General features: G+C 32.3%; 1 protein-coding gene and 1 pseudogene across 1 annotated transcript; both read left to right on the top strand.

The window, feature by feature from the left end:
- Positions 1-1,326: 1,326 nt before the first annotated feature.
- LOC112015897 (probable aldo-keto reductase 1) lies at positions 1,327-7,778 on the top strand (annotated as a pseudogene).
- A 4,369-nt stretch (positions 7,779-12,147) lies between these two features.
- On the top strand, positions 12,148-18,773 carry LOC112015895 (probable aldo-keto reductase 1). Its single transcript, XM_065770215.1, has 7 exons — positions 12,148-12,309; positions 14,142-14,309; positions 14,509-14,712; positions 14,840-15,012; positions 15,371-15,467; positions 17,158-17,311; positions 18,387-18,773. The coding sequence occupies exons 1-7, from the start codon at positions 12,250-12,252 to the stop codon at positions 18,563-18,565; spliced, it is 1,035 nt and encodes a 344-aa protein (XP_065626287.1). The 5' UTR covers positions 12,148-12,249; the 3' UTR covers positions 18,566-18,773.
- Positions 18,774-20,473: the final 1,700 nt, after the last annotated feature.

Consider the following 20,473-nt stretch of genomic DNA (forward strand, 5'->3'; position numbering starts at 1 on the left):
ATTTGACTAACTATTTATATTTTTATAATAAAAATTGTGTTTCATTTTAAATGTATCCATACATGAGTTACATGCTAGTTGGAATAGCTGACCAAACAAAATTTGACAGCTTTTTTTGACATATGGCAAGGCTCATAAGTGTGTGTGGGGACGTGGGTTCCAGTTTGGGTTATTAAACGCTAGTTCGACCAGGACATTTAGAGATACTAAAATAGTTTTTCCTTGTAATTTTCATGACTCTCCAAAAAATCCTCCTTGCCATTATTAGGTTGTAACGGGTCTGATTCAATCATGAAATTACTTGCAGTTGACCTATAGTGAATTGAATGATCTGCATTAATGCTAGGCCTAAGATTCTCGCTTGTCATTTCAGTAGTCGACGAAGAAGGCGAACTCCCCGCCTACACCAAAAACTGATTAGTGTCTTGGTCTGATGATAAAGAGTTATCATGTGTCTTGGTCTGATGATAAAGAGCTATTATCAGGAGCGGATGCTATAAGTTCAAACTTTCTCCAAAAAAAAAAAAAAAAGTGTGTGTGGGGACAGTGTCAGATAATTAATGCTTAATTTTAAATAGAAAAGTTAACTAATGTCTTGATCACAATGATTTAGAAAATATTTTTAAATGTATTTTACAGAAAAGGATAAAAAAAAAAATTGATTTTTTAACCATTCTTTATATTTTTCATGATAATGTTATAATGTTTCTTCAAAATAATTAATTAATAAATGCACATTCAAAATTATCAATAAATAAATAAATCCACAACCATTAACGGGCCATTAATGTACCTAAAATTTTGCCCCTTTCTTATTCTCAATTGAACCCCACGGTTTTCTTTAAAATAAAAGGTACAAAACTCAACTCTTTGGGCACATCCGATCCATTTGGTTAGAAACTTTAGAATTCTTTGAAGTAGCTATAAGTGACTACATTTTGAAACTTTTTTTTTTTTTTGAAATTGTGCTTACTCTTAAAATTGTGTTATGATTTTAATTATAATTGTAAAATAGTAAAATTATGTTTAGTGAAAAATATTAAATTTATATTTTTACAAGTTTTATGTAATAAATTGTTATTATTAGATTAAAAAAATATATATATTTGTGGTCAACCCGGATTAAATCAACAGTCTACTGCCTAAAATTGGTTATGAAAATATTTTAAACACAGATTTTATCTGAAATCCTATATTAGTTGAGGTGGCATTATGTGTACCTTACACCGGTATGTAACTATCATTAGTGTTTTACTTTCTTTGGTTTTTTTTTTTTTTTGGTTCAAAATTAGTGTTTTACCATATCTAACACTTTAAATCATCTCAGCAACTTATACATACAGACATCATTGAAAAGAAAAACACAAAATTTGGATGATGGCGGAAGGGAAAAAAGTCCAAATTCCAAGGCTGAAACTGGGCAATCAAGGCCTTGAGGTAAATCTCAAGGCCAAACCTTGAATACCCATTTCAGTTTTGTTTTGTTTTTTTTGTTTGTTTATTTATTTATTTATTTTTTATTATCAAGAAACTACCAATTTGTTTATGTTCAAGTCACATTTCTTTGAAAAACCATCCACAGTAACTCAATACTGATTGACTATTAAGTTTGAGTCTCAAACTTGGATTTTAAAAAAAAATAACTATAAAACCCAAACTATATTATTAGTTAAGGAACGTTTCAAACATATTTGATTTCTAACAATTCGAGTCCAGAAGACTTGATTTTGCCCTTTGAAAATGCAATTGGAAACCTTCACACTCGATTTTCAAGTCAAACTAAACACTCGATTTCCAAGTGCATTTTCAAATGGCAAAATCGAGTTCTCTGGACTCGAATTGTTAGAAACGAAAATAGTTTCAAACCTTGCCTTACTAATAAAATAGTTTGACGGATTTGGTAATTTTTTAAAAAAATCCCTCAAACTCAAATCATGAATAGTTGAAAACCGATGATGGGTGTTGCCAAGTTACGTTTTTGTGATCGTAAGCTGTGAAGTGTTATCATTATGAAAATAATCCTCTTCAATATAGTACCCTGTATGTTAACAGTATGGTGGGGACAAAGTTAACTAGTGTGTTAGTTACACAAGGAAGAGTGCATCATAAATTTGAAATGATTTCCATGAAGCTGTTTAGTTTAGTCACATGCTATAAATTGAGAATAAGTTTGTAGAGAAGTGTTAAACTGTAACTATCTTGAGATGTTGCTGCAAAAATGATGTTTTCTATGTTCCTTTGTCGCACTTCAACGAGAACTTACTACCACAGAAGGAATTGAAAGTCATCCCTAAGAAACACAATTCTATATTCAAGTCATAAGCAGTTAATGACTTCGGTTTTGTAGTCATTTGACCACATACTTTTAACATTTCCCCTTACTAGTGAGTTGGGATTTTAAATGGGAGGTAAAGTGGAGGGGACAAAGATCGAACTCAGGATCTCATGCTTCGATACCATGCTAAATTACCGATAGTCTCAAAAGCTTAAACTATTAGGATATAGTAAGTTTAATCATTTAACCACATAGTTTTATGATTTAATAGGAGATAATCTATAAGGTTTGGAATAAATAATAACTATTGTGGCTACAAGTTTAAACACAAATGACAAAGCAAGAGTTTTGAGCAATTTGATTATACTAGTTATGATTGAATTGTGTTTTGAGGTTATGATCCCTTAAGGCTCTCATAATTCAATTGTGTTTTGAGGTTATGATGCCCTTGGAACTCTGTTATGACACTACACTAAAGCAGCCATTTGTATTACCTCATAACCAAGTCAACATGATGAACTAAACAGATTGAGCTGATTGTTAAACTTTTAAGATAAATTTTAAGTCCACAGGGATTTGTTGTTTGCTTGTGAAGACATGAGATTTGTGTCGACACTACAGATGCCATCTATTATTTTGCTTTGTATTCTGAGAACATACATATGATACGCATACACCAATTTGATTTGGTGGGGAGATTCCGAAGTTAAGTGTCATTTTAATATGTATTTGTTGGGTAATGATCTACACTATATAATTGATGAGACTACGGTCATGGAGTTTCTGGAATTAACAAACTCATGCTCCTTCATCTTTTCCATTTTCAGCACTTAAGATTTGTATGTTTTAGAGTCCTTCAATCTTGTGCTTCATAAGTTGTCATGTGGGAGGCTTTGGAGAAATTAAAATTGATACAAAGTATGGAGACTTTAAACCTTAGTAGTCCCATTTCTTTCCTCCATCAAGAGTCCCGACATAAAGTTGAACCTGCATAAATAATCTATAACCATGAAATCCTCTGGTTAATCTTTCCCAATGTTCAAGATGCATAGGTTCTAAGGTTTTAAGGAATAGTTTTTGTTCTAAAATATTTTGTTGCACTCTGTTGGGAACATAACAACTTGGGGAGATTCTAGTTGAGTTAATATAACATATAGGGACAACATTTGACCCAAAAGCTTAAGCCTATGAATTAGAGCCTAATTATGTCATATGAACCATTCACTCTTGCCATTATTACCCAATGTGGAAACTCACTACTTAACTAACTACAATACTCATGCATGAATATTCCAACACGCTCTATTATAATTCTACACATTTATTCTTAACTTTTTGTTTCTCATTTCTTTTTAATTCTAAACTCTTCTTTTCCCCCCAGGTCTCAAAGTTGGGGTTTGGATGTATGTCCCTGACTGGAGCCTACAATTCTCCTCTCTCTGAGGAGGATGGAATCTCAATAGTAAAGTATGCATTCGATAAGGGAATCACTTTCTTTGATACATCTGATGTTTATGGACCCCATTCTAATGAAATTTTGATTGGAAAGGTAAAAGACACTAATATTTACTTTTACTAGTTCAAGAAGTCAAATGTTTTTATTCCTATCTGGTAGTAAATCTGAAGATGGTCACAGATGTGAAAATTTTGTTACTATTTTCTATATTATCTGTTAGTTAATTGATTGAGGACCACGTTAAAATTCTGTGCTATTTAACTGAAAGAAGTTTATATCTTTCAGGCCTTGAAACAGTTGCCAAGAGAGAAAATTCAAATAGCCACCAAATTTGGCATCCAAAGATCAGGATTTCTTCAGATGCAGGTGAATGGTAGCCCTGAGTATGTTCGCTCAAGCTGTGAGGCTAGCTTGCAGCGTCTTGATGTGCAATATATTGATCTGTATTATCAGCATCGGGTAGACACAAAAGTACCCATAGAAGAAACTGTAAGTGATTCTCTTGCTCTTTCAACTAGATGCCTGCAATGGGTGATTTTAAAAATTCTCGCTTGCTTTTTTGTAATTTGAAATTGTTAAATTCTCTGCAAATTCATTATTTCAATGTAGATGGTGGGATCTAAGCAGCAGATATGATTAAATACATCTTATTGGAATGTAGGTTGGTGAACTTAAGAAACTGGTAGACGAGGGAAAAGTCAAATATATTGGTCTATCTGAAGCCAGCCCAGACACAATAAGGAGGGCACATGCTGTGCATCCCATCTCAGCTATACAAATGGAGTGGTCTCTCTGGACTCGTGATATCGAGGAGGAGGTAATTCCACTTTGCAGGTTTATTTTGTTCACAGATGATGTTTTTTCTAATTTTGGCCTCATGAGTGCTTCCACATATACGAGGATTACACATGTTCATCTGTTCTAGATGTGGAGTTAAATTTAGAGCTGCTTGTTCATTGGTCATTGTGTCTTCCCTTAGGTTTCAAAGACCATTATCCTCTTTGAAAGGCTGCCACTATAAGGAAAATTTAATTGGGTTTTGTATCCATTTTGTGTAGGCAGATTTGATTTCATTATATGTAATTATCTTATCCAAAAGCATGAGAATGCTCTCTTGATGCCTTTGTTCATGTAGGGAGCTTGGCATTGGTATAGTTCCATACAGCCCTCTTGGCCGTGGTTTTTTCGCTGGCAAAGGAGTTGTGGAAAATTTGGATGCAAATAGCAGCCTGGTACATATTTCACCAATAATGTTTCTCATTTATTTGTGGACTTTCAAATTTTCTGCACAATTCTTCAGGCAATAATTGGTTTCTTTTTGAGCAATGCATACTTCAAGTTTATCGAGTGAAAGATTCCTACGAGGGAAAACACCTGTTTTAGTTCTTCCAGTTTACAAGAAGTTCCAATTTCGTCTCTAATATTAGAAAATTTGAAACAAGTTGCTGACATTTTTAACGTTTTTCAATTAAGCTTTTCTATCTGCCTCACAAATACACTAGATGACATTTTTACGTTTTTCTCCACTCATTTCTGCTTGTCTCCTTCCCCACCAAACAACCCCAACCGCTCACCCAAAACTGGGGTGTTATCCACTTCAACCCATAATCTAGTGAACAACATGCAGGAAAGTTCCCAACCCAAAAAGGAGTTAGTCAGATAGCAGGTTGATACCAAACCCAAACTGACTCAACTCGTTGACCTCCCTAATGTTAGGGAGAAAATATAACTTCTTGTAAGCTTCAGGAACCTAGTTATTTTCCCTTCATTTTTCTATAAGTAAATTAATTTTATGGATGAGAAATTATACAAAAGTATTGAAGAAACAAATGGGTATTTTGTCAATATATTCATCATTTTATTCCCTAGATCTGATATCTTTATGTTCCTTCGATCTCTTTTATAAACTAAATCATCTCAAATATATCCACAAAAGAAAATAGCGGAAGACTTAAAATAACATTAGTAGTATTAAAAAAAGATATGTTGATTAAGGAGGTAACAAAGTATGATTTTTGATCGTATAGAATAGCAGTGAAGAAGAATACGTATGGCTGACTGACACAGGACAAAACCAAAATGGATGCAGCAACAACTTAGGAGAGTCATGTATTGAATAACAAAAATACTTTTGACTAAAGGAAATTTAAATAAACTACTAATAACCTTATTCACTCATAAGACCTAAAATAAAATCCAACTGTCCAATGAAAGTAAAATTGACTCAAAATTCATAAGACTAAATCAAAACAAACTTTTCTTCGCACTTTCTGCGATATTACTTTGTTCAAAATCTAGCCAACCCCTAAAGCTTGGGATTAAGGCTTTGTTGTTGTACTATAAGAACCATCTTATAGAAAGGATTTCAAGAATTTGTGCTTTCCCCATAATAAAATAGTAATAACAGCAATAAAAATTCTTCAAATGAAACTGACAACAAGCTTCTTTATTTTTTTAATTTTTATTTTCTATAAGGTCATGCACCCTCGGTTCCATGGAGAAAATATGGAGAAGAACAAGACCATTTATACTCGAATAGAAAGAATTGCTAGAAAGCACCAATGCACTCCTGCTCAGCTAGCACTTGCATGGGTTTTCAAAAAGGGGACGATGTTGCACCCATTCCTGGTAATTTGCTTTCATTCTTTGTTTTTTGCCCTGATTAATTACTTGCCAAAAATGTGCTATGTATTTAAGTTTTCAAAAAGAGAAAGAAAAGCGCTGAAGATCTATTTCTTGTTATGAATACTGTTATCTTTTGTGTGCTTCAAATTGAAATTAACTTGACTCCAAGTGTGCTCTTTCCCCACTTAAGCTGAAACAAGTAAAATTTAGATTTCCTGCGTCTTATAGTGGACAAAGTTGATATTGAAGTTAAGGAAATATATCAGAATTATCCCAATCCAAGCTACGTAAGGATTTCCTGCCTCAAGTTTCAAAGTTTAGCATATAAATGGATATCAACCCACTTCGTGGCTGGAAATTGCATAGATATTGCCCGCTCTGATGTCATAACAGCCTTAGAAAAACTCAGATTTTAATTTCCTGTCAACATATTCATAAGCGTAGTCCTAGGCTGTGGTCATAACTAAATCAGATTTTATTATGAGTTACAGTTTGTGATCACAATGTCTTGAAAGCATTATTGGCCATATGGCTGGCTAGTTACTGACCTTTTGCAGGAGTGTTAGTTTGATTTTGAGGAATAATAAAATCATGAGTCAATTATGTGTTTTGGGTATTAAAATTGCTAAAAAATATATGCTGGTATGCTAAATATATAGGGAACTATATTAAGAAAAAATCTAACGACATTGATCAAGGTTTAGCTCAGTTATTTACTTTTCATTGGAAGTGTTACATGAATGATGATGATGAAGCAGAGTGGAATTTTATTGTGTCCAGTGCACCCTTTTGTACCTCCCACAGGCAGGAAACTTGAAATTTGATAATTAGGAAGAGAGGACTGCTAGTTCCATACATAGTTTAAGGATTGAGTGTATATATCTTCTTTTCTCTTTCGGCAGGAAAGTTCACTAATGTTCTCATTTTCAATCATATTTATTTAGTATAAACAGTTGCTTTTGTATCAGAGCCCTTTGGAATTGTAGATTTTAAAAGTTGAGGCAAGTTGAGGCTTTCACCTGCTATTTCTCAATGTTAATTTGCCTTGAACTTTAACAGGGACAACTAAGATCAAGAACTTGGATGACAATATTGGCTCTTTGAATGTGAAACTTACAGAAGATGACCTGAAGGAGATAACTGATGCTGTACCAATCGAAGAAGTAGCTGGTGGTAGAAGCCATCAAAGCATGGATCATTTTCTATGGAAGTTTGCTAACACTCCTCCACAAAACTAATTCCCTATTTTACACTTTCATGGATAATTGGATATTGTCCATTTCGCTTGAATAATGCTATGTTTTTGTGAAATGAATGGCCAGATTTATGTTAAAAACTAGCCATGTCATTCACACCACAAAATTAGCAACACCATTTTGTAAACATTTTGAGAATGCTAACCAATGTGGTTGCTTTATGTCATGTTCTATTGGATATTTTGTTCCTCACTTTGTTTTAGGGTAAATTACTTGCTCGACCATATTCTTTAGGAGCGGTTACAAATGAAATCTTGAAGTTTAAGACGACTTAAAATTTATTTATTTATTTACTTATTTTAAAGATTTTTACAAATTAAACATTATAATCTTGCTAGTTTCAAACTGAACCCTGAACTTTTAAAATCGTATCATTTTAAACATTGAATTTTTAGGTATGATTAGGGGGTTTAAATTGATATGATTTAAAAAGTGCAGGGTAAATATTTGAAACTAATGAAACTATATGGTAATGATATGATTTTAAAAGTTCAGGTTCAACTTGAAATTAATGAAACTTAAGGTTTAATTTGTAACAGTCATAAATTTCAAGTTATAATATTAAACCACCTCTAAATATAGGGTTTAAAATATATTTTGACTTTTCTTATTTAGATTGTATTTTAGTTTGTTCCTTTCTCTCTCACACACGCACACACATGTAGCATCCCTGTCAAATGTTGTCACATACATTAGTGATAGTAGCCATCTGCTGCTTTTGTTACCTCATCACAAACTACAGAATTAAAAGTTGATTGAGAACTTTGCAAGTAATCTCTAGTAATGATTGTATCATCAACATAAAGTAATGTTGCGTGGTACCGTGGTCAATGCGTCTAATAAATAACATTGCGTCATATTAATTGATTAAGTAACCAAGATGTCTTATGAGGATGCTGAATTTTGTAAACCATGTCCGATCTTTAAGGATACGATGAAGTAGACACTTCATAGAAGAATGAGGCAAGCCTAGAGGATGCATCATCTAAACCTTTTTTTTTGAGTTAATTTTTTGTTGAGAAAGACATTCTTCATTTCCGTCTGAAGAAATTGTCAATCTTTAGAGGCAATGACTACAATGATAATGCAAAGTGAGGAGAGGTATGCAAAAGGGCCAAATGTCTCCTAGGTAGTCAATAGTGTGCTCTTGTGTGAACCTGTTAGCTACAACATTGGCCTGATAGTGGTCAATAGAACCATCAAATGTTGAATGTGTGTGGAACATGAACATGGAATGGAACATCTTGTGTTTCCCAAAGACAACATGATGGGAGACTCTGACTTAGTGGTAGGATTGTAGTGTCGATAACAAAAACCCTTTTGTTTAAGATCATACCCCAGGAAGTAACACAGTTGAGAGAGCATTTGTCGTTTAGTGCGAGCGCGATCACTAGGTTAGAAAAGAATAAAGCACACACCTGAAAACGTGAAGGTGAAGGTATCCAATTGATGGTAGAATGAGTGGCAGTGGGAGATGCTTCTCCCTTATAGGACTTAGGAACAGAAGCTGAATATAATGAAGTTTTTGCTTGGCTAGACTCTTAAATGGTAATGCATGTTTTTTGTCTTGTATACCTAATATACAATCAAATGATTTAGAATTGACTTGACTTAAACCCTAGCCACTAAAGACTAAACACTAGACAAGGAAGCATGATTGAGATGAGAGTGCCATAGAGTAGAGGTGTGCAACAAGGGCAAAAGTCTCCTCTAAGTCAAGTCATATTCTTGAGAACAGTTTAGCAACAAGGTGGGTCTTGTAACACTTAACAGGATCATCAAGGAGAATCTTGATCTTGTACACCCAATTGCATTGTACAACAGGCTTTTTATGGGAGAAAAAAACGTAAAGAAAAAATATACTAGATTGAGATCCCATAATTTGACAAGTTTGTGATTATAAAATAATGCCTCAAAACCAAGAAATGTGCTATGAATCTAAGCTCAAAAAAGGACAACTTCCACATTAAAATGATGATGAAGAAAATTTTATAAAGGTAATCCTTTAAATAACAAAGCTGCAAATGCTCGCTACCTATAGTATGATGCCTAGATTTTTTTTATTCAACAAAGCTGCTAAAAAAACATATGCATTAGTCATGATGGCCGTGTCGACACTCACTTTATGATTTGTTTGTATTATGAAAAACATTTTTTGGAAAATAGTTTCGAGAAAATAAACTTATTTTCTTATGTTTAGTTGTGATCTTGAAAATTAGTTAGAAAACATTTTTTGTTGTTTGGCTTGCACGTAAATCATTAATAATCGATGATGAAACAAAGGCAGCAATAACTTTGTCTTAAATGCATGATTAGTGGTCTGATTTTTAATGTTTAGAGGGTGCCAATATTTTGACATAACTCACAAATACAACATTATTTATTTTTTTGAAGTTTTATTTTATTTTATTTAAGAATTTTTTTTTGAAGTTAATATTTAGTGTAATTGAATTTGTATCAAAGCACAATTAATAAATGGTTCTACCTCGTGTTGACCTACATAAGTCACAATCAACCCAAAATGATTTAGTTGATTATTTATGCTAGGATGGATGACCCATTTTGAACCCATTTAGTTGATATATACATACATATATATATATATATAATTGAGTAATTAAAAGAAAGTTAATCTTATATTGGCAAATTTTTATATGAAAACTTAAAGTGTCTAACCTTGCATTTCATTTTATTTTCTTAACTTGTATATTTCTAAAGTTGTACGGAATTTCATTGAATTGAAATAAAAACTTTTAGGTTGTGTGCTATTAGCATTTAAATAGATGTTATTATGAAGCATAATTTCAATTTGTATGAAATTTATTTGTTTAATACTATTATAATTTAGTATGCTTACAAAAATATAAAAATATGGTAATCTTGTTAATTATTTGGTCTTTTTTTTTAAAAAAAATTTATAAAATAACAAGAGACTTTACCTGTTGTGCTAACTAAAACTCATGGTACGTCATTCTATATTAAATGTGTTGAAATGAGTTATATTTATGTCAACCTAACCTATTTATTAAATGAGTTGAAATGGATTGTGTTAGATATAAGCATATTATTAATAATCATGTTGTTTTAAGGTCGAATACTTTTGAGTCGTGTTGACTTAAGTACTTGAATACACCAAACTCAACTCAAACATGACCCGCTAATACGAATTGTCATCGACTAGTGCAGTGACAGGATTTTTAAGGCACTTGGCAACAACTATCAAAGTCTTTAAAATGATTACTTGCCAATAGTCTTATAACTAAATTGACATTTTCTAGTGTTCCCAATAAAGGCGAATTCAAATTCCCTTCCTCCAACTATTAATTTAAAAAAAAAAAAAAAAAAAACCTTAAGACTATATCTTTTCTAAGAATAATTAAATTCAATTGTGTCATGTTTTAAATTTATACTAAGTGAGTTAATGAGTGCAAAATACTAAAAATATAATATTAATGAACTATTTCAAAAAAAAAAAAATCAAATATACTCAATAAAAATCACCACACAATAAAGATCATCACACGTTTTATCTTATTAAAAATTACAAAAAAAAAGTTATAATAAGTAGTATTAAATTTAGATAAGAATTTTAATATGTGACTAATTATGTTTACTTTTTTTTTATTATAAATAATTTGACTAATTATTTATATATTTATAAAAAAATTGTGTTTAATTTTAAATGCATCTATATGTATGCATGTGTTACAACTTACATGCCATTTTTTTTAATAATTTGACTAATTATTTATATTTTTATAATAAAAATTATGTTTAAATGTATCTATGCATCTGTATGAGTTACATGCTAGTTGGAATAACTATCTTAAAAAAGTTTGATAGCTTTTTTTGACAAATGGCAAGGTCAGGTGTGTGTGGGCAGTCTCAGATAATTAATGTTAATGCTTAATTTAAAACAGAAAAGTTAACTAATGTCTTGGCCACATTGATTAAGAAAATATTTTTAAATGTATTTTGCGGAGAAAGATAAAAATAATTAATTTTTTAACAATTTTTTATATTTTTCTTAATAGTGTTATAATTTTCTTTTTTGAAATAATCAATTAATAAATGCAAACTCAAAATTATCAATAAATAAATAAATATATCTGCAGTGATTAACTGTGGGCACCTAAAAATTTGCCCCTTTCTTATTCTCAATTCAACCCCTACGGTTTTCTTTAAAATAAAAAGTAAAAAACTCAACTTTTTAACCACATGATCCATTTGGTTAGAAACTTCAGAATTCTTTGAAGTAGATATCAGTGACTAAAGTTTTGAAACTTTTCTTTTAAATTGTGCTTACTCTTTTAAAATCGTTTCACGATATTAATTATAATCGTAAAATGGTGAATTTAAGTTTAGTGAAAAATGTTAAATTTAAAATATTTTTATAAGTTTTATGTGACAAATTATTATTATTAGATAAAAAAAAATATATATTTGCTGTTATGAAAATATATTTAACACAAATTTTATCTGAAATCCTATATTAGTTGAGGCGGCATTATGTGTACCTTACACCGGTATGTAACTGTCATTACTGTTTTACTATATTTAACATTTTAATGAGAAAATCAAAAGAATAAGCAACATATACATACAGACATTGAAACGAAAAACACAAAATTTGGAAGATGGCGGAAGGGAACGAAGTCCAAATTCCAAGGCTGAAACTGGGCAATCAAGGCCTTGAGGTAAATCACAAAGCCAAACCTTGAATACCCATTTCAGTTTTTTTTTTTTATTTTTTTATTTTTTTTAAGAAACTTCCATTTTGTATATGTGCAAATCACATTTCTTTGAAAACCCATCTGCAGTAACTCAATACTGATTGACTATTAAGTTTGAGTCTCAAAATCATTATGAAAATAATCCTCTTGCATATGGTACCCTGTATCTTAAAAGTATGGTGGGCACGAAGTTAACTAGTGTGTTAGTTAGAGACAAGGAACAGTGCATCATAAATTTGAAACGATTTCTATGAAGCTGTTTAGTTTAGACACATGCTATAAATTGAGAATAAATTTGTAGAGAAGTGTTAAACTGTACCTATCTTGAGATGTTGCTGCAAAAATGATGTTTTTTATATTCATTTGTTGCCCTTCAACGAGAACTTACTACCACAGAAGGAATTGAAAGTCATCCCTTAGAAACACAATTCTATATTCAAGTCATAAGCAGTTAATGGCTTCGGTTTTGTAGTCATTTAACCACGTACTTTTAACACTCCCCCTTACTAGTGAGTTGGGATTTTAAATGGGAGATAGATTGGAGGAGACAAAGATCGATCTCATGCTCTGATACGATGCTAAATTATAGATAGTCTCAAAAGTTTAAGCTATTAGCATATGGTAAATTTAATCATTTAACCACATAGTTTTATACTTTAATAGGAGATAATCTTTAAGGTTTGGAATAATGAATAACTATTGTGGCTGCAAGTTTGAACACGAATGACAAAGCAAGAGTTTAGAGCAATTTGATTATACTAGTTATGATTGAATTGTGTTTTGAGGTTATGATCCCTTGAGACTCTCATAATTCAATTGTGTTTTGAGGTTATGATGCCCTTGGAACTCTGTTATGACACTACACTAAAGCAGCCATTTGTATTACCTCATAACCAAGTCAACATGATGAACTAAACAGATTGAGCTGATTGTTAAACTTTTGAGATAAATTTAAAGTCCACAGGGATTTGTTGTTTTCTTGTGAAGACATGAGATTTGCGTTAACACTAGAGATGCCATATCTTAAAGAGTAGTTACTATTCTTTTGCCTAGTATACTAAGAACATATATATGATACACATACTCCAATTTGATTGGGTGGGGAGATTCTGAAGTTAAGTGTCATTTTAATACGTATTTGTTGCGTAATGATCTTACACTATATAATTGAGACTATGGTCATGGAGAGTTTCTGGAATTAACAAACTTATGCTCCTTCATCTTTTCCATTTTCAGCACTTAAAGATTGCATGTTTTAAAGTCCTTCAATCTTGTGCTTCATATGTTGTCATGTGGAAGGCTTTGGAGAAATTAAAGTTGATAGAAAGTATGGAGACTTTAAACCTTAGTAGTCCCATTTCTTTCTTCTGTCAAGAGTCCCAACATAGGGTTGAACCTGCATAAATAACCTATAACAATGAAATCCTCTGGTTAATCTTTCCCAATGTTCAAGATGTAAAGGTTCTAAGTTTTTAAGGAATAGTTTTTGTACTAAAATATTTTGTTGCGCTATGTTGGGGACATAACAACTTGGGGAGATTCTAGTTGAGGAGTTAATATAACATATAGGGACAACATTTGACCCAAAAACTTAAGCCTATGAATTAGAGCCTAATTATGTCATATGAACCATTCACTCTTGCCATTATTATCCAATGTGGAAACTCACTACTTAACTAACTACAATACTTACTCATGAATATTACAACACGCTCTATTATCATTCTACTACATTTATTCTTAACTTTTTGTTTCTCATTTCTTTGTAATTCTAAACTCTTCTTTTTTCGCCCCAGGTCTCAAAGTTGGGGTTTGGATGTATGTCCCTGACTGGAGCCTACAATTCTCCTCTCTCCGAGGAGGATGGAATCTCAATAATAAAGTATGCTTACAGTAAGGGAATCACTTTCTTTGATACATCTGATGCTTATGGACCCCATTCTAATGAAATTCTTATTGGAAAGGTAAAAGACACTAATATTTACTTTTACTAGCTCAAGAAGTCAAATGTTTTTGTTCCTATCTGGTAGTAAATCTGAAGATGGTCACAGGTGTGAAAATTTTGTTACTACTTTCTATATTATCTGTTAGTGAATTGATTAATAATCAAGGACCACATTAAAATTCTGTTCTATTTAACCGAATGAAGTTTATATCTTTCAGGCCTTGAAACAGTTGCCGAGAGAGAAAATTCAAATAGCCACCAAATTTGGCATCCAAAGATCAGGATTTCCTCAGATGCAAGTGAATGGTAGCCCAGAGTATGTTCGCTCAAGCTGTGAGGCTAGCTTACAGCGTCTTGATGTGCAATATATTGATCTGTATTATCAGCATCGGGTAGACACAAAAGTACCCATAGAAGAAACTGTAAGTGACTCTCTTGCTCTTTCAACTAGATGCCTGCAATGGGTATTTTAAAATTCTTGCTTGTTTTTTGTAATTTGAAATTGTTAAATTCTCTGCAAATATGATTAAATACATCTTATTGGAATAGGTTGGTGAACTTAAGAAACTGGTAGATGAAGGAAAAGTCAAATATATTGGTCTATCTGAAGCCAGCCCAGACACGATAAGGAGGGCACATGCTGTGCATCCCATCACAGCTGTACAAATGGAGTGGTCTCTCTGGAGTCGTGATATCGAGGAGGAGATAATTCCACTTTGCAGGTTTATTCAGTTCGCAGATGATGTTTTTATAATTTTGGTCTCATGAGTGCTTCCACATATAAGAAGATTACACATGTTCATCTGTTCTAGATGTGGAGTTAAATTTAGAGCTGCTTGTTCATTGCTCATTGTGTCTGTAAATTTTAGTTAAGGGGATATATTCAATGAGTCCTAAGTATCTCTTTTTCTTCTTCTTTTTTCCCCTTAGGTTTCAAAGACCATTATCTTCTTTGAAAGACTGTTACTATAAGGAAAATTTAATTGGGTTGTATCCATTTTGTGTAGCTTTGATTTCATTATATGTAATTATCTTATCCAAAAGCATGAGTATGCTCCCTTGATGCCTTTGTTCATGTAGGGAGCTTGGCATTGGTATAGTTCCATACAGTCCTCTTGGCCGTGGTTTTTTCGCTGGCAAAGGAGTTGTGGAAAATTTGGATGCAAATAGCCGCCTGGTACATATTTCACTGATATTTTTTATCATTTATTTGTGGACTCTTAAATTTTCTGCACAATTCTTCAGGAAATAATAGTTTTCTTTTTGAGCAATGCATACTTCAAGTTTATTGAGTAAAAATTCCTACAAGGGAAAACACCTATTTTTAGTTCTTGCAGTTTACAAGAAGTTCCAATTTCATCCCTAATATTTGAAAATTTGCAAACAAGTTACTGACATTTTAACATTATGCTATTAAGCTTTTCTATCTGCCTCACAAATACAATAGATGACATGTCATGTTAAATAGCTGACCTGACATGACTTAGATGATGATTTGCCAATCGGAAGTTCACCTAGAATGATAGGAAGATGAGGTAGAAGAGTAATAACTATTCACAGAAAAGTGAAAAGAACAAAATGGTCTGTATATTTGAAAAATTTGCAAACAAGTTACTGACATTTTAACATTATGCTATTAAGCTTTTCTATCTGCCTCACAAATACAATAGATGACATGTCATGTTAAATAGCTGACCTGACATGACTTAGATGATGATTTGCCAATCGGAAGTTCACCTAGAATGATAGGAAGATGAGGTAGAAGAGTAATAACTATTCACAGAAAAGTGAAAAGAACAAAATGGTCTGTATATGTTTCCAATTTCCAAATCATCACTAAGTCGTGCCACATCATCTGTTGGCATTAGTTATTACTTGGTTGTGTCATGTCATCTACTCATTACCGCTCATCACTGACCCTCTCCACTCATTTCTGCTTGTCTCCTTCCCCACCAAACAACCCCAACCGCTCACCCAAAACTGGGGTGTTATCCACTTCAACCAATAATCTAGTAAACAACATGCAGGAATGTTCCCAACCCAAAAAGGAGTTAGTCAGGTAGCAGGTTCGGGTTGATACCAAACCCAAACTGACTCAACTTGTTGACCTCCCTAACGTTAGGGAGCAAATAGAACTTCTTGTAAGCTTCAGGAACCAAATTAATTATTTTCCCTTCATTTTCCTATAAGTAAATCAATTGTATTGGTGAGAAATTATGCAAAGGTATGGAAGAAACAAATGGGTATTTTGTCAATATATCCATCTTTTTGTTCCCTCTATCTCTTTTGTAAACTAAATCATCTCAAATATATCCACAAAAGAAAATAGCAGAAGACTTAAAATAACATTACTAGTAGTAAGAAAAGATATATTGATTAAGGAGGTGACAAAATGTGATTTTTATATTGGATAGAATAACGGAGAAGAAGAATACATATGGCTGACTCCAATTAGTTGACGCAGGACAAAACCAAAATGGATGCAGCAACAACTTAGGAGAGTCATGTATTGAATAACAAAAATACTCTTGACTTAAGAAAATTTAAATAAACTACTAATGACCTAATTCACTAATAAGACCTAAATCCAATTGTCCAATAAAAGTACAATTGACTCAAAATTCATAAGACTACATTAAAATAAACTATTCTTTGCACTTTCTGCATTATTACTTTGTTCAAAATCTAGCCAACCCCAAAAGTTTCAGAATTAAGGCTTTGTTGTTGTACTATAAGAACCATCTTATAGAAAGGATTTCAAGAATTTGTGCTTTCTCCTTAATAAAATAGTAATAACAACAATAAAAATTCTTCAAATGAAACTGACAACCAGCTTCTTTATTTTTATTATTTTTATTTTCTATAAGGCCTTGCACCCTCGGTTCCATGGAGAAAATTTGGACAAGAACAAGACCATTTATAGTCGAATAGAAAGACTTGCTAGAAAGCACCAATGCACTCCTGCTCAGCTAGCACTTTCATGGGTTTACAAACAAGGAGATGACATTGCACCCATACCTGGTAATTGGCTTTCATTTTTTGGTTTTTTTCCTGATTAATTACTTGTCAAAAATGTGCTATGTATTTAAGTTTTCAAAACGAGAAAGAAATGAGGTTGAGGATTCTATTTCTTGTTATGTATTATTATCTTTTGTGTGCTTCAAATTGAAATTAACTTGACTCCAAGTGTGCGCTTTTCCCCACTTAAGCTGAAACAAGTAGAATTTATATTTCCTGCATCTTATAGTGTACAAAATTGATATAGTAGTTAAGGAAATATATCAGAATTATCCCAATCTAAGTTACATAAGGATTTCCTGCCTCAAGTTTCAAAGTTTAGCATATAAATGGATAACAACCCACTTCATGGCTGGAAATTACACAGATATTGCCTGCTATAATGTCAAAACAGCCTTAGAAAAACTCAGAGATTTTAATTTCCTCAAGTTTCAAAGTTTAGCATATAAATGGATAACAACCCACTTCATGGCTGGAAATTACATAGATATTGCCTGCTATAATGTCATAACAACCTTAGAAAAACTCAGATTTTAATTTCCTGTTAACATATTCATAAACATAGTCCTAGGCTGTGGTCATAACTAAATCAGATTTTATTATGGGTTACGGTCTGTGATCACAATGTCTTGAAGGCATCGGCCATATGGCTGGTTAGTTACTGACTTTTTGCAGGAGTGGTAGTTTGATTTTGAGGAATAATAAAATCATGAGTCAATTATGTATTTACTTTTCATTGGAAGTGTTACATGAATGAAGATGTTGAAGCAGAGTGGAATTTTATTATCCAGTGCACCCTTACGTACCTCCCATGGGCAGGAAACTTGAAATTTGATAATTAAGAAGAGAGGACTGCTAGTTCCATGCATAGTTTAAGGATGATTGTGTGTATCTATCTTCTTTTCTCTTTCAGCTGGAAAGTTCACTAATGTTCTCAATTTCAATCATATTTATTTAGTATAAACAGTTGCTTTTGTATCAGAGCCCTTTGGAACTGTTTGCTAGATTTTAAAAGTTGAGGCAAGTTGAGACTTTCACCTGCTATTTCTCAATGTTCATTTGCCTTGAACTTTAACAGGGACAACTAAGATCAAGAACTTGGATGACAATATTGGCTCTTTGAACGTGAAACTTACAGAAGATGACCTGAAGGAGATAACTGATGCTGTACCAATCGAAGAAGTAGCTGGTGGTAGAAGCTATCAAAGCATGGATCATTTTCTATGGAAGTTTGCTAACACTCCTCCACAAAACTAATTCTCTATTTACACTTTCATGGATATTGTCCATTTTGCCTGAATAATGCTATGTTTTTGTGAAATGTATGGCCAGATTTATGTTAAAAACTAGCTATGTCATTCACACCACAAATTTTTTTTTTTTTGGAGAAATTCACACCACAAAATTAGTAACACTATTTTGTAAACTTTTTGAGAATGATAACCAATGTGGTTGCTTTATGTCATGTTCTATTGGATATATATTTGTTCCTCACTTTGTTTTAGGGTAAATTACTTGCTAGACCATATTCTTTAGGAGCGGTTACAAATTAAATCTTGAAGTTTAAGACTTTCAATTTTTTTATTTTTTATTTTATTTAGATTGTTACAAATTAAACATTATAATTTTGCTAGTTTCAAATTGAACCCTGAACTTTTAAAATCACATCATTTTTAAACATTGAACTTTTTAGGTTTGATTAGGGGATTTAAATTGATATGATTTTAAAAGTGCAGTGTTAAATATTTGAAACTAATGAAACTATACGGTAATGATATGATTTTAAAAGTTTAGGTTCAATTTGAAATTAATGAAACTATAAGGTTTAATTTGTAATAGTCATAAATTTCAAATTACAATATTAAACCAACTCTAAATATAGGGTTTTAAGTATAATTTAACTTTTTTTATTTAGATTTTATTCTAGTTTGTTCCTCTCTCTCACACTCGCACGCACATATAGCATCCTAGTCAAATGTTGTCACATACATTAGTGATAGTACAGAATTAAAAGTTGATTGAGAACTTTATCTCCGTATCATCAACATAAAGTAAGTAACATTGCGTGGTACTGTGGTCAATGCATCTAATAAATAACATTGCGTCATATTAATTGATAAAGTAACCAAGATGTCTTTATAAGGATGCTGAATTTTGTAAACCATGTTCGATCTTTACAGGATACGATGAAGTATACACTTTATAGAAGAATGAGGCAAGCCCAGAGGATGCATCATCTAAACCTTTTTGAGTTAATTTTTGGTTGAGAAAGACATTCTTCTTGTCCATCTGAAGAAATTGTCAATCTTCAGAGGCAATGACTACAATGATAATGCAAAGTGAGGAGACGTATACAAAAGGGCCAAATGAGAGTGCATTTGTCATTAGTGTGCTCACGAGGTTAAAAGAATGAAGCATACACCTGAAATCTTGAAGGTGAAGGTATACAATTGATGGTAGAATGAATGGCAATGAGAGATGTTTCTCCTTTAAAGGAGTTAGGAACAGAAGCTGGGAGGATGAATATAGCATAATCTTGAAATAGTGAAGTTTTGCTTGGCCAGACTCTTAAACTGAGATGTGTCGGGGCAAAATGTGAAAAGAAATGTCATATAGTAATGTGACCTTTCTACCCCATAGTAGGAATAAGTGATGGACCCAACACATCAAAATGAATGAAGTAAAAAAGAGCAAAAGAAAAGACTCACTTGTATTAAATGGTAAGGCTTTTTTTTTTTTTTTTGGTGTTGTTTACATAAATGAACTTTAACAGGGACAACTAAGATCAAGAACTTGGATGACAATATTGGCTCTTTGAACGTGAAACTTACAGAAGATGACCTGAAGGAGATAACTGATGCTGTACCAATCGAAGAAGTAGCTGGTGGTAGAAGCTATCAAAGCATGGATCATTTTCTATGGAAGTTTGCTAACACTCCTCCACAAAACTAATTCTCTATTTACACTTTCATGGATATTGTCCATTTTGCCTGAATAATGCTATGTTTTTGTGAAATGTATGGCCAGATTTATGTTAAAAACTAGCTATGTCATTCACACCACAAATTTTTTTTTTTTTGGAGAAATTCACACCACAAAATTAGTAACACTATTTTGTAAACTTTTTGAGAATGATAACCAATGTGGTTGCTTTATGTCATGTTC

The sequence above is a fragment of the Quercus suber genome, unplaced genomic scaffold (genome assembly GCF_002906115.3).
Source record: "Quercus suber isolate HL8 unplaced genomic scaffold, Cork oak 2.0 scaffold_123A, whole genome shotgun sequence".
Lineage (NCBI taxonomy): Eukaryota > Viridiplantae > Streptophyta > Magnoliopsida > Fagales > Fagaceae > Quercus > Quercus suber.

Excerpts from the sequence above, each read along its gene's own strand:
- LOC112015895 (XM_065770215.1), top strand. The coding sequence starts at position 12,250 with ATGGCGGAAGGGAACGAAGTCCAAATTCCAAGGCTGAAACTGGGCAAT. Across the intron at positions 12,310-14,141 it reads TGGGCAATCAAGGCCTTGAG|GTCTCAAAGTTGGGGTTTGG; the intron begins GTAAATCACAAA and ends TTTTCGCCCCAG. Across the intron at positions 14,713-14,839 it reads AAGTACCCATAGAAGAAACT|GTTGGTGAACTTAAGAAACT; the intron begins GTAAGTGACTCT and ends TTATTGGAATAG.